The sequence below is a fragment of the Acanthopagrus latus genome, chromosome 11 (assembly GCF_904848185.1).
Source record: "Acanthopagrus latus isolate v.2019 chromosome 11, fAcaLat1.1, whole genome shotgun sequence".
Classification (NCBI taxonomy): domain Eukaryota; kingdom Metazoa; phylum Chordata; class Actinopteri; order Spariformes; family Sparidae; genus Acanthopagrus; species Acanthopagrus latus.
Window position 1 is genome coordinate 19,040,603 of NC_051049.1, and position 14,423 is coordinate 19,055,025.

The 14,423-nt window shown below is 42.9% G+C and overlaps 1 protein-coding gene across 14 annotated transcripts in view; it reads right to left on the reverse strand.

Annotated features, from left to right (window-relative positions):
• Nucleotides 1-14,423, reverse strand: part of ptprsa (protein tyrosine phosphatase receptor type Sa) — a 237,333-nt gene that overhangs the window by 23,310 nt on the left and 199,600 nt on the right. For 8 of the 14 annotated variants that reach the window (XM_037114068.1, XM_037114065.1, XM_037114067.1 and 5 more), the window contains 4 exons: nt 10,573-10,620; nt 6,592-6,689; nt 3,098-3,221; nt 156-331 (listed from right to left, as the gene is read on the reverse strand). In XM_037114068.1, the coding sequence (XP_036969963.1) occupies nt 156-331; nt 3,098-3,221; nt 6,592-6,689; nt 10,573-10,620 (446 nt within the window). The remainder of the gene's footprint in view (nt 1-155; nt 332-3,097; nt 3,222-6,591; nt 6,690-10,572; nt 10,621-14,423) is intronic. The other 6 variants (XM_037114070.1, XM_037114069.1, XM_037114075.1 and 3 more) reach the window with 1 other exon arrangement.

Below are 14,423 nucleotides of genomic sequence, written 5' to 3' on the forward strand. Positions count from 1 at the left end.
CTATCAATGGGATTCAGATGTGCAGATGTGAATAACTCTAACGGCAGCTGGTTCTTGTACTTGATCTTGTGAACCAGCTATTTGACTGTGAGGTTTGTTTAAAAAAAAACAAAACAATTTTTTAAGTAGTAAAAATCCAAGTTGAGTGGACTCACTCGTGACTTCTCCTCCAGCCTGGTCATCATGACCACGGTGGCTGCTCTCTGTTCCCACACCATCCTCCAGAAGTCCCCAAATGTCTCTGGTAAAGGACCCTGCGTGGCGATGTAGGCATTCTGCTTCCTGTAGCCGTCAATGTAGTTGGCGTTGATATAGTCACTACCTGTGATACCTAGATAGACAACGGAAAAAAAAATGTTAAAAAAACCAATGTAGTTTTGATGTCTTTTTCGGCCTTCGTTTGTCAGACTTTTATTTTCAATCATTTTACTTTAATTATTATTTACACCTCGTGTTTGGTGCCATCTGCCTCGATAATTCACAGTTTTCTCACACACTAACCCTGTTTCCCAATCAATAAAGGTGTAAAGATTCGAGACTGGAAAACAAGTAAATTACTGATGTAATGAGTTCTTACACCTCTCATTGTTGAAACGAGTGAAAATTGGCTAACATCGTTTTAAGTGTTGGAATTGTCCAGAGAGATGCGGCACTGTCTTAAGATTTGGTCGACCATGTGTTTTGGCCCAATAGATTTAGTGCTTGTTTTGAGAGCAATATTTTAAGGCGCAACACAAGATTAAATGAGATGTTATAACGGTCTCACGACCTCTGCTGCTGTAGAACTGAGGGAAACCTTGGTTGTTGTTCCATTTGAATAGATTCAAATGTAGCAATGGCCTCGGCATCACGACTTACTGCAATGCTCTTTTATCATTTTCTTTCTCCGTGGTTCTGCCTCAGTTTCTGTAGATATGGTCTAACAGCCTACATCTGATTTACCACCACCAGTGCAGTTGAAGATGGAAATGTAGCGAGGAGTAAATCAGCCACTCAGTCACCACAGCCAGGAGGTAGATCGAGCTACCATCCCTCTCAGTCTGCTAGCATGCTCTGTTGCACACCGGTCCCGCTAAATCTTGCCGTAAGGCACCCCTCCACATCTCTGGGTAGAAAAATGTGTACTGGCAACATTTTTGATGTACAAAACAATTGCATGCTTTGTTGCAAAACCCTGCTTCCTCTGACTGCATGTGAGTATCACAGTAGTCTGTAGCACCCTGTAGGGTGCACTCACACGAGGTACATTTGACCCCCGAAGTCCAGTTTGTTTGACTAGTGTGAGCGTCCTGTACACTTTCTTGGCTCTGGCACGGTTGGAAGAGTCGTGCTTCGACATGGTGCGGAGCAACTGGGCCGAGTGTAAGTGCGCCCTTAATGTGTCTGCAGTAGTAACAGGACACCTCAAAGGTAAAATATGTAGTTCACTGCAATGGTTCCCAAGGTGATCCCTGATAACAAGTGTACATGGTTGTGTAAGGATCTAAGTGAAGCAGGGTTGAGCTGAGCTGCACCCAAAAAGTCAAGATGTCCTTGAGCTTGGTGCAGCTTAAATCCAGGCTCAGTAATTTAAAACAGTTCTAGAAACTTTAGCCAAAATGGTGTTAATGTAAAGAAGATGATCTGCGATTAAAGCGTGTCTAACACTGAGCATCTGACGCTGATAAGACATAACGTCACCCGTCTTCATTTAACCAACTTCTACAATCCTGTCAGTTGAAAAGAGACTCCAGCGTGGCAGCATCTGTGTTGGAGAGTCACGTCTCTCTGACTGACGTCTCCTCACTCGAGCGACAAACAATGAAACACTCGACTGGTCTAATTTAAGAGAGGAGAGGCAGTGAGGACAACAACCAGGGTGGAGAGGAAGAAAAAGACAGAGAAAGAGGTGTGTGAGTGAGAGAGCGAGGCAGAGAAAGCAAGAGAGAGAAGAATAGGGAAGAAAAAAGAAAAAAAAATGAACGAAAGAAAAAGAAAGGCAAATGTCATTAAAACGGATACCACGTCGCACAATCCGACTGTGGTGCCTTGGCTTTAGTCATAGCTAAATGAACAGAGAATGGCAGCGTGCATGAATTGTTCTACTGCTGCGACTAATGGCAAAATCACTGCAGTGTAAAATAGAAATTTCAGACTTGATTAATTTATGTATTTATGGACGAGGCATTTTTTCCCGGGGATAATTTTGTTATGCGTGTTGTCGCACCCTCAAATTGGCCTGACTATTGCGAGATGTCAGAATCTCGGTCGGAGCAGTTAGCTCACACAAAGGGAGAGTGCTGTGGAGTTGGGACTTTAGCACTGCTGTGAGGAGTCGGGGAGCTCTTCTGGTGATGCAACGCCAGAACAATGTCAGCGGTGAAGGGTGACTACCTCTGACAATGTCCCTTGAGATTTAGGAGTCAGAGGAAGAGTTTTTCTGGCTCTGATACTCTCTGTACTGTGTCTGTGGGCAGTTAGAAGGAAGTCATAAGAGCGGGGGCAGATCTGATGAGACAAATGGGATGGTGAAAACAGTGGTTAAATTCCTGGATCACTCTGACTGAGTGCTGCGCTCAGAGATGAGCTGAAACAAGTCCTCGTCTGAACCCCCCAATATATTATGATTCCATAAACTGCTTAGCTTCTCAGGACCAGGCTGAGCTGAAACAATCCTCGGTTTAGCCTCCAAGAAAATATGGCTTTCGTCTATAAATTCACTGGTCGTTGCTGAACTGAATCTGAACTTTCACTCATGTTTTATTCTATTTTGCTTCATGCGACTGCGTTGCCTCAAAAACAACATTGTGTAATCCAGCCCAGTCTCATCCTTCCTTTCCTTTCTATTTCTTTATTCTTTTATGAAAGCAAAGCCTAGTCCATAAAGTACAGTGAAATACAGTGTTTTATTTTATTTAATGCCTTCTTCCCTACACTGCTTGGCTCTGTTCTACTTCACCGTAGAAGTCTCATGTGTCTAGTATATGTCTACCCAGTACAAATTCCTAATTACCTAATCTGACTCCGTAATTATGAGGATTTCCCGAATGATCTGCAATGAGCTGAGCTCCCCTCCGAGGTGGTGTGTGTGCGGAGAGTGAGGATGGGTGAGTCTTACCCTCGATGGGAGCCAGGATGACGCGGGAGTGGTCGTAGGCGATGACGTTGGCGTAACGATTTTTGGGCTTGTTCACCTCCAGGTTGGAGTGTTCCCAGGTGAACTGCTGGCCTGGATCAATAGACTGATGGGGGGCACAGACAGGCAGAACATGCACACACCAAGAAGAAATCAGAAGAGCTGAGCAATAACAATGCAACCTGAATGTTATCATAGAAAGAGGAGAGGGAGGAGGAGGAGGAGGAGGAGGGGGGAGACAGATTGAGAGAGAGATTTCCCTAAAGGAAAAAAGAACACGGTATCATGAAGATCTGCTTGCTGCCTGCTTTAAATACTCGCAGCAGCTGGACACAGTGCTTTATCAAGATCATTAATGTAGCGGGCATGATGACAAATAACAATATTGATGAGGGCGCCGGCTCTCCCCCTTGAAGGGAGGGTGTTGAGCGAGGCCCGACACTCGGGCGAGAGACGAATACAGCAGCCTCTTTAAAATACACCATTTCCAGATAAATATTCTGTTCCCTTGTCAGGATAATTAACTATTCCATTACGAGTCGTTGTTTGCTTATAGGCGTCTGGTGCTCTGTTGGCATGGGGACCGCGGCTTGAAGGATATTTGCAGTTAAGGCTTCAGCATGTAGGTTGGGGGCGGGGGGCGAGGCAGTTTGGAGAGGGAGGCTGAGGCTGAATCAAGTCGAACTGGAAACCTGATCCAACAATTTCCACGCGATCATTATAGCAATTAGCGCTTCCTTCTGTTTTATCCTCGTTCCATCTCTGTTTTTTCTGCCCTCTCATCTCTGTCCCTGTTTTCCTTATCTGCATCGCTCCATCTTCAAAGTCTCACAGTTTTTTTTTGTCCATATTTCTTTCTCTCATTATCTCTCCCTCCATCTCCTGTCTCCTCTCTGATGTTTACAATCCCTCTCCAGCAGTCACCCTCCTGCTATTCTCCCATTTCTTTCTGGAGCACCTTCAGGTTCACCATGTGTGTTTATGTGTGTGTGTATGTGTATGTGTGTGTATGACTGGGGTCACTTCACTGAAACATCATCCAATTTAAAAAATCGAAAACCATCAAATTTGGATGCATGCCTACTTTCAAAGTGATATAATAAAGCGACTGGATAATAATTGCTCAAATTCAGCAACAACTATTGTAGAATTTGCTCCTTTTCCTTACAATTCATAATAGCGTGTATGAAGATGAGTGACAAGTCCTGTCAAAGATGGCAGTCTTTGCAGGACACTGCCGCTAACCGCCTGACAGCAGATAGATAACATACTCTACAGCTTTAGTATCGTCCGGTAACGGTGCCGCTTCCTTTTCATTGCTGTTCGAGTGTCAGATCATCTCCTCTTCATCTCAACTCTCCAGCTGAGCCAGCCTGCTCCCTCTCCCCCTTCACTGAATCTCCATCATTAACCAAGCCTCCCCACCTCATCTCTCTCGTTTCTCCTCTCTCCCCTTCTTCCCTCCATTTTTTCTCCTCCCTCACATCCCGCCTGGCTAAAAACCAATCAGTCAAAGCCCCGTAGAGCTGCGCTTGGCAAGCCAGGGCGCCCGGACGAGCAGCCATTCATCAAGAAAATAACAAAATTAAAATTACACTTCTCTATTTAATTTGGTCATTTATTTTTCCTGGGGGTGGCTGTGGGAAGGGGCAGGGGGGGACAGAGAGAGTGAGAGTAAAAAGGACGAAGAGGGAGAAAAGAAGAGCAGGCGGTTTAATGCTCTCTGTAAGCCAACTAATTAGAAGTTGTAGTCGTAGCAAAGCGTCAACTCTGGCATCACCCCTCTCTCGCCTCTCTTCCCCGCGTATGGAACAAGCTTGTCCATTTGGTACACAGCCCGGATGTGGATTTATGAATAATAGATACCAAAGAAATACTGGATGGCTATGAGAAGTCATTATCCACCAACATTCACCGGCAGGCATGATGACAGCAATCTACGCTGCTGTACCTGCTTCCTGCGTTATACTGGCATGCAGCGGGGCGACAGGCACGGTGATTTAGGGATGCGAGGAGGGGATATTGCTTGTATGCAAACGAGAGCTGATTCAGCACTCCTGATTTCTAATCAACTCTGGTGTCATTTATAACCGCCACGGACTCAGAGCCCGGACAGCTCAGTTACCCCCCTCTATATACACACACACACGCACACACACGCACGCACGCACGCACGCACGCACACAATGTACAACGTTAAAACCTGCATGCCAGTGTGCGTTTCCCTAAAAACACATTAATGCTCCATCTCTCCATTCATCTCCGCAGTTCATCGGTGTGTGTGTGTGAAGGATTTTAAAACACTTTTTAATCATTAATTCTTAAAGTAAATGTTTGAGATAGTTAAAACATTCAGTCCATGTTTTTTTTTAAACAAATCTGATCTGAACCATCTATCAAATTACTCAAAACAGCATTATCAAAAATGAAAGAAGTACTGAGTGTACAAAATGTGATATAATATTCCAAACGAAAACGTGCATTAAAAAAAAAAACCCTAACAACTAACAAACTGACAATTACCATTTGTAATCTAATCTAAATTAAGTTATTTTTCTGTTAACAATTAAATGCTTTATAAAGAATTTATTAAAGAAACATTATGAAGATATTGGTATTTTGTGTGATTTGGCGCCCCCCTACAGGTTCTCGCTGCAACACCACTGTCATGAATACAAATCCCAGATCTGTAACAATCAGTCAGATGCAACGTCGGCGCTTACTACAGGCACAACTCATTAGGTCATCAGCTGCAACTTTATATTCGCCATTCAAATAATCATTATGGATGAACTACACAATTCAACTTTACAATTTACAGTTACTTAATAAATCATCTATGAAGCATTTCAGTGTTTGTTGAGATACCTATGTTAATAATAACTAAGTTTAAATAACTTTAAAGTTAACATTTGTTAATGATGATTATTATAAAGTGTAGAACATCTTCACTATTGGACCAATGTGTTTGGGCCTGTGGCCTTAATCAGGGCCATGTATTCTGTTACTTCTAGTCCCTGAACACAATTACCCAATTTTGTAAGTAAGGATGTCACAAAAGGGCATGTTTCACCTTGTAGCATTTTTATATATCCCCCCCCCCCCCCCCCCCCATTTTTCCTGATGCATTAAATTAGAATGATTCAAGAATTTGAGGAAATTGCATTTGGGAGTACAGGAGTTGCACCAAACTGCCAGGGGAAATGTTATGTGATTGAAAATGACAATTGTCTTTGCCTGGTTGAGGCTGCCAAAATATCTGAAGAAAATAAGTGGCTGAGAACAACTGATATTTCATAATTGCTCAAGCACCACCAGCTGCAGCCTTGTCAAGTAGGAGGAGAGGCAAGGAAGAGAAGAAGCCATTTCCTAGAGGGGAAAGTAGAGCCTCTTGCGTCGCCTTCCAATAAAAACACAATCAGACAAAAATCAATAAACAGATGAAACTTTGACCTTTGAACCTTTGGTCCACTCACCTCATATTCCTGGGAGAGCTTGAGATTATCGTTGGCCTTGAGCAGCTCTGTGTGTTCTGCCAACTCTGAGATAGGGATGGGAGGATGATTCATCATACCTGCTCGCCAAAGAATTGAGAGAGGAAGAAGAGTTCAGTGGTGCAACAGACAGGACACAAGTTCAAGTCAAACTAAACACACACTTATGGGTGAGGACTGGTTGCTTACATAACAATGAAGGTTGGGTTTTAGTGGCGAGGAAGCATGTGCAGAACATGGGGGATGTCACACAGAGCAACAATGTATTGATTGGTGATGTTATAGGCGCTTGATTTGACCAGGCCAGAGCTCAAAAACAGCTTTGCTGAGTGATTGATTATTCGCTGAAGAAGTGGGTAAACCAAATTATATAAATTCCCACAATGCTCATGATGCTGACAGATGGGAGGACCGATAGGACCAATGTTGTTTAGTGAAGCCGGAGAAAAACACGGATCAATTACTGCAAGTCTCAAACAGTTCAATAGCTTGAGAGCTTGAAATGAGTTAAAGATGACACATGATGAAAAATGTAAGGTTTTGATGGTGAAATCACAGACGACAAGCACGACAGCCCTTTCCCGATCAATGAAGTGCTTATGTTGACGAAAATCCCTTGTACTCTTTCTTGAAGTTAATCAAAAGTAATATTTACTTTCAGCACCGTTGCTATCAACAAAGAAGAAAAAACTAAATACTGGAAGACTAGTTGGTGAAAAAAACTTTGTAATGGAAATATGTCTTTAAGGATGGTTTTAATTGATGCAGATCTAACAAATGAAAGTCGTTACCCATACATGAAGACTATTTATCATTATTTTTGACATTTAAAATTACTTCCAGGACGGTCCTCATTAAGAAGAAGGATGAGAGAGGAGCTATGAGGCAGTCTTTCGATCTGCACGAGACCTGACATATCCCAGAGGCCTGCTGCTGCTGTATCCATAATCTATAATGCCCTTGTTATGCTGTGTTGTTAGCATGGTGACAATTTTGACTGTTTTGACCTCTATAAAAAGGCACTTATTCAAGAACAGAGCCCTGACCTGGGGGCTCATGGGAAGGCAGTGGGTGGGGAGGGGGAATAAGGAGGTTTAGGGAGTGTGAGTGATGCTGAGTGACACAGTGAGCTGCTCCATTCCAGCCAGCCAGAGTAAAGCAAGCAAGCTGCTGTTTCTGCCCTTTTCCTCTAGCTGATGCTTCCCTTAACGCAGTGAACATTGGCTCCAAGATGAACACCCCTTACCTTCCGAAATCAAAAGAAAAAAAAAATACATTTGCAGTTGTAATCCCTCTGCCATGTATCCCAAGGTATCCCCAGAAAGAACTAGCCTTTCATTTGGGTTAGAAAATTGTGAGATTTATCATTTTTTGCCTCACTCCAATATCCTCTGAGTATTGCGTTTCTGCTGCTAACATTATCAGCACTGCTGTGCACTCCAGTCGCTAATCCATTTACGAACATAATGCTGAGGCCATGTAATGGAATATGAGACTGCCATAGATTGTGGCTCTGTCCCTGCACGCAGACAGGCAGTACTTAATGCTTTCATATTTTTAGTAAGAGGTCTCTTTTTGTGCCGAGCGACGAGGTCAAAAGTCGACAAAATGTTAAAATCTCTTCACAAAAAAAAAAAAAAAAAAAAAAAAAAAAAAAAAAGTTACAGAGGCTTAATTGAGCGCGCAAATCGGCATAATCACATTAACCATCCTTGATTTTCCTTTTCTCACAAAGCTTAATATCCGTCCAATGTCAAGGGGGTCACTGGTGTTTTGGCTGCTTTTGTTGCGCTTAAAGAGAGGGTGCCCGACTCTTTGTGCTGACAGTCTTCATTAGTAATGGTAATTTATTTTACACTGAGAGAACAATGCAGCAGAGTCAATTACATGAAGATTAACAAAGATTACAATGCACATACGAGACAAATGAGGAGATGACACTGGATGCCGTGACATCCTCCGGAAAATGAATGGACACACTACATTAGCAGCCTCCTTGACAAACGCACATGCCTGTCTTAATGGATCTTTTAAATGCTGTTTACTAATTTAATCGATTTCTGTTTTGTCACTTCATTATTCCCATATAACTTCAAATGACACCTTGTTAGGTGTGTTTGGACAAAGCTTTGTGTTTATTTCTGCGCAAGGTCTCCAATGAAGCATGCATATCGTGGTTGCACCACTTGAGAATGAGAGGAAGTCATTAATCGTTTCTGTTTGGGGTGGGGAATAAATTGAGATGAGCATCAAGGAAAAGAAGAAATATTGCAAATTAAATTTGGTTGTCAGTTTGGTTGCCTCACATTCAAAGGGAAAAGGTATCAGAAGCTATGAGCGAAATCAGTAAATGCGGATGCAAATGAGGAGCACTCACTTCTCCTTGAGAGAACAAGAGGAGGGAGATCAAAGAATGTTTGTGTTGTGCGTGTGTGTGTGTGTGTGTGTGTGTGTGTGGTTGTTTAGTTTACTCTGGGTGTATCTGTGAGTGCCGCAGACGTTAGTGAGAAACTCCATCACTTCTTTTCAGTTTGTGTTTACTGCCCGAACTACAGTCTGCATGTATAAGTGTGGGCGATGCATATCAGGCCAAATTGTTTACATATACCTCCAAATACAGCATGATGCGCTGCCAGGGGGACAGGCTGAAGGTTAAACATATCAGTGTTTGTTTATTCCCTCAGAGTCTTTTGGGAAACTTGTATGAAAATCATTTTAATTCGCTAAACCGCAAATCCATCATTTTACCTTTATCCAACTTTTCCCTTTGCCAGCACAACCAAAGCTATAAATTGTGATGTTTACAGGGATGAACCTCACAGCTAAACCAATCTGTTCGCTCTGTTTGTCTATTCCTCTCTCTCAGTTTACTTTTCCAACCTCGCCCATTTGTTTTGTTCCTCAAGACAAATGAGTCGATCGCGCCTGATTCGTTCTCTTCTTCATTTTGTCATCTACACCCTGCACGGCACATTGTTGTGTTTATCCAAGAAAGGATTTACTTTCAAGACTAGGGTGCAGCGTGACCCGTTACTCGAGCAAAGTCTCTCAAGGACAAATTACTGTTATTTCCCACCCCCCCCCATGCCATAGCTTTCATCTCTCTCCTAAACACATCCTGCGACTTTTTCCCATCCACATACAGATTCTCCAATTTTTTTCACCTCGATCAACGACGTGATCAATGAACATGAGAAAACAAACTTGCATCTAATTACACATTTTCCAATCTCATGTTCGGCAGTCGATGCGCCGGATAAATATAATGATTCGTTTTGATAAGCTGAAGCAGTTTCTCTCCAAAAGCCTATTTATGGTGTTACGTATTTCAGCAAGCAAATGAATAAAGAGGGGGGAAAAAGGGGGAAGGGGAAAATCAGAAACTCTGCTTTTTTTTTTCTTCTCAGATTATCTTTTTTGCAGTGAGCAGGGAGAGAGGGTGATCAAATGTTGAGCCATTGTTTGCCACCGCTTTAATTAATTCTGCTCGTTATCTTTGAGCACAGAAAAGACCCTGTTACTTCAGAATGGAAATGGAGCAGTGGTGGTGAAGGAGGAGGAGGAGGAAGGAGAAAGGGGAACAACAACAAGGAGGTAAGGGAGAGAAAGAAGGCTAACAGAGATTGTTCTCCTGTAAAAAAAACAAAACAAAACAAAACAAACACACCTCTCAACCATCTCTACATCAGCAGAAGTGATCGCACGGGTTATTTATGCATGGTGGATTAATGCACAGCCAACAGCCCGAGTGAATATAGTGACTGACATCCAATTAAAGAAAAAAACAAAACAGCCTGGTATACCAATAGAAAACCAACATCAAATTAATTAGTGCTGAAATTTTGCTGCATAATGTGAAAAAACAAACAAATGCAAATTATGTACTTGTAAATGGAGGCAAGCGGTGCTAGAAAAAAAGATAAAGACAGCTAGTACGCAAATTCTAAAAGCATAGAGACTAACTTTCATAGTCAAAATCTGCTTCGCTCTGAGGACTGCTTAGACCAGAATCTGTAAAGAACAGCAAACATAAGGGAAATGTTTTCAAAAAGCTGTAATGCAACAGAAAAGGCTATGTCAAAATAAAACAGAAAAATGTGCAAAATCATAAAAGGCCAGGAAATACAAGGTATTTTTCTTTAATCAGTTTACCATCAGTAAACTCAGACCCTTCTCATGGTGGCCTGAGTGACAGATTGGAGACCAGGCTCCCACACAGACATGGAAAAGTAGGGCAGACATCATCAGATCAGAACAGCTACAGTCATCCTCAGGAGCAGGCTAGTTAGCCACGGGCGTCAGCCTCTCATGCCCCTGCTGAGAAAACCCTTCTGCCAAGCCCCATATCAACGGTCATAGAAATCAGGGATAAGAAAATTGATTTGCTATCTCTAAGCTTTCATAAGAACCAGTTGGAGGGGCCCATTGACAGGAATGCGAAAGAGACAGAGAAGGGAAAATCCAGCTTATGTTTCCTGGTGAAAGCTAACTCTGAAAGTTCCCTTTGTCTGCAGCTTGGTGCTGAGGCATCGGGAGTGAAAGGTGTGAAAAAGTGTCCACATTCTTTGTTGACAGCTGCGGAGCCAGAGCTGATGGGAGTCAGAGCTCTGAGGAGTGTGCTGATGGTTCAATGTCTTATCTGCTCTAGGAGCAGTCCTCTGAGGCAGCAGCCAGCGATGCCACATCCGGGGAGACCCTGGTTTCCTCGACTGTTCAAGCAGAAAGGAGCCATCTGTGACAACATTAACCGGACATGTGGCAAAAAGATGCAGTTTGATGGGATGCTGCCAAACTTGTCCGTCAAGAGAAGGAAATACGTTTTGCCACAACTGAAAGCTGAAATCAGATCAACAGGGTGGCACAGGGATAAGAAAGGATCACATCGCCCAGAGACGGTGACTGTGATCCGGAAGAAGCGGATAATTTGTTCCAGAGTATGTGAGAAGTGAAAAATGGAAGGAAGGGAAATCTGTCTTACTGCAGTTAAAAAAAAAACAAAAAAAAACAAAAAACAACTTTTTATTTTCCAAAATAAACGTCTCTGTTCTTTTTCCCCAAAAAGTCTGGTCCAAAAAACATAAAACACTTTGATAGTAAAAAAGGAGGTACATCCTCAATCCCAGTGGGAGCCAAAATGTGCTGCATTATTATTATTTTTTTCCTTAAAAGGAAACAACTAAGATGACTAGTCAGCCTAATAACAAAGCTAAGCTACATTCTGCAAAAGACTTGCTACACTGAATTTTTCCGGGTTTACCTGCACTGATGTCTTAGTGAGGGGACATCAGGCCAGTGGCGCCAAATGAGCGCGGCGAGATGAAGACATCGAACATCCCCCTCTCCCTAATTGATTTGTGACAATGACTAATTAAACCTGGCGGGGGGTGCTCTGATCCACTGTCTTCAAACGTCATTCATCACAGCGGGAGGGAGGCATGTCTGATTATGTTTATGTGTTAAGAGTGTGGCATGCGTGTTTCTGTCTGTGAGGGGGAGGCCACGGTCGCTGCAGTTGGGTTAAGTCGGCTGCTGATGCATACGAGTGACTGGCTGCTGTCCGTGGGTTTTCTCGCAATCGTGTGATGCTCTCTGCAAGAAAATACTTGATGTTTTTACACGCTCAAATGTGGAAGTCTTGTCTTCTGACAGAATTACGGGGGCGTGAATATGTTTCTTTTTTTTTTTTTTTTCATCTCCCCCCTCTGTTTTGGAGGGGTGGAGACATGAATAGGAAACATATCAGAGAGTGAAAATATGCTCACCTATCTTTTAATTTGCAGGGGAATTTTTGCTTGAACAGTAATGACGTGAATTCCTACCACTTACCAAATTGGGGAATATCAAAATGATTAAGTGAGGATGTATATGTCTAATGTATATATACTGTAAATATATATTGCATGACGACCACCAGCTCTTACATTTTAGCCACTTTTTTAAGGGCAATAGTGGGAAGAGAGGAGTACAATGAAAAACTAAGAGAAAGCTGAAATGCGAGACAAAAATCAGAGAGAGAGAGAAAGAATAGAGTGAGCTCTTCAGGCAAAAGCGGTGGGGGGCGGTGGGGGCTTGGTTGTAGATAGAGAGGAGATATCCACGGAGCCGGCTGCTTCATTACTTTGGCCCCATTTGCCAATTAAACCCCAGGCACCAATGACGATAATGACAAAACGAGCCACTCTGCACCCCAAGGAGTTGTGGGATGTCACTGTGAGGCTGTCACATGACCTACAGGCTTTAAAACACAAGCACACGTGCACAACATACACACTCTCGCATGAGGCATTAGCCAGGTTCAGCTTAGAGGAAGCCTCATCAAAAACATATTTCTTTGTTCCCCGGCAGTAGGGGTCACTGAGCACCCATTGCCGACGTGGCATATGCTCTGCTGGATTGGCAAGCTCGGTTAAGTGCACTGGGAGCGTGCTCATTTGAACAATGGTCGCTATTAGCTGATGGGGATGTTCACGAATGCTCACCGGCCCACTTAATTGGGCTAAAATGTCCATTCAAATTAAATTCCCCGGGTGCGGAGATAACAACTTCGCCCAGTCCTGCGGGACGACGGAGGGGCTGCTGAACGAGGATGCTTGTCATATATAAAGGAGAAGTCTCAGCATGTATTGGTGAATGCCGTGTAAAAAAGAGCGAGAGATTATAACAAGTGTTTCCATTATTTAAGGAAGAGGGGAGGATGGCTGAGGGCACAATGGAAAGAGCTGGAATTTAGGGAGACAAATAGCAGGAATGGCCATTCTACCCCTGTCATTACAGAGCCATAGGCCTCTGAATACCAAGCAAGATAAAGATGAGGACAGAAAATTGAACTTCCACATTACTGTGTATAAGTGGGTTTGTGCATGTCCTTTCATCCTCGTATCTCTCTCCTCTCCTCTCATGTGAAGAAGTTAGTGTTTTTTTTTGTTTTTTTTTCCTTCCAAGACACAAACTCAGGCAGCATAACTGGGCTCCCAAAGAAGCTGAGGAAAAGCGCTCCATTTTGAAATCCAAGCCTTTTGATGGAGCAGAGACTGGCTGTGGATGACAGATGGACGGCTGAGAGACAACAAGGCTAGGAGACAGAAAGGCAGGGGGGAAAAAAAGGGAATAGAAATGAAGGAACGCACGGGGGAAAAAAAAATGTGGATGTATTTTTTCTGCCTCTGGAGGATTTACTCTTTTTCTGTCATTTGCTTGGGCAGGTACCAACAATTCATTTGAAATAGGTTCCTCCAAATGCCGGTCTCAGTCCTCTCTGTCAAACTGCTTGAAGAGAAAATATAACTAAACCATCAAGTGGAAGACTCATGGTAATACATGATGCTTTGCTAGAAGTAACTACTCAGACAGCAATCAGATTTTTGTTTAACTTTTGTTCACCAAATCTTCTAACCTGGCAAGATGACATGTTTCCATGGCTGGTCATCAAACAGCTACTTTTACATCATGTGACATTTTACCAATAGAAATCAACTGAACCAAACAGAACAAAAGGCTAATTTATCTCCCCCCGTGACTTATTCCTTACACAACAAACTGTGGATGCCAACATGTTCTAAACTGCAGGAGGCTTATTAAAAGACGGACAGACCGATAGATAACAGGCCTGAAAATAAGGCAGGACAAAGATGAAGAAGCCTTTGAGAATGAATGTGGGATTGAATGTGCTCTGCTGTTAACACTAGGCTTTAGCTCGGATGAAGACCAGACACAAAGTGAGACAAAAGAGGGAACAGGTAAAAACCTGAGACAACTTCAAAGCAGGATTTGTCTCCAACATGAAAACATGAGTTCCACTAACAACAGACACCATC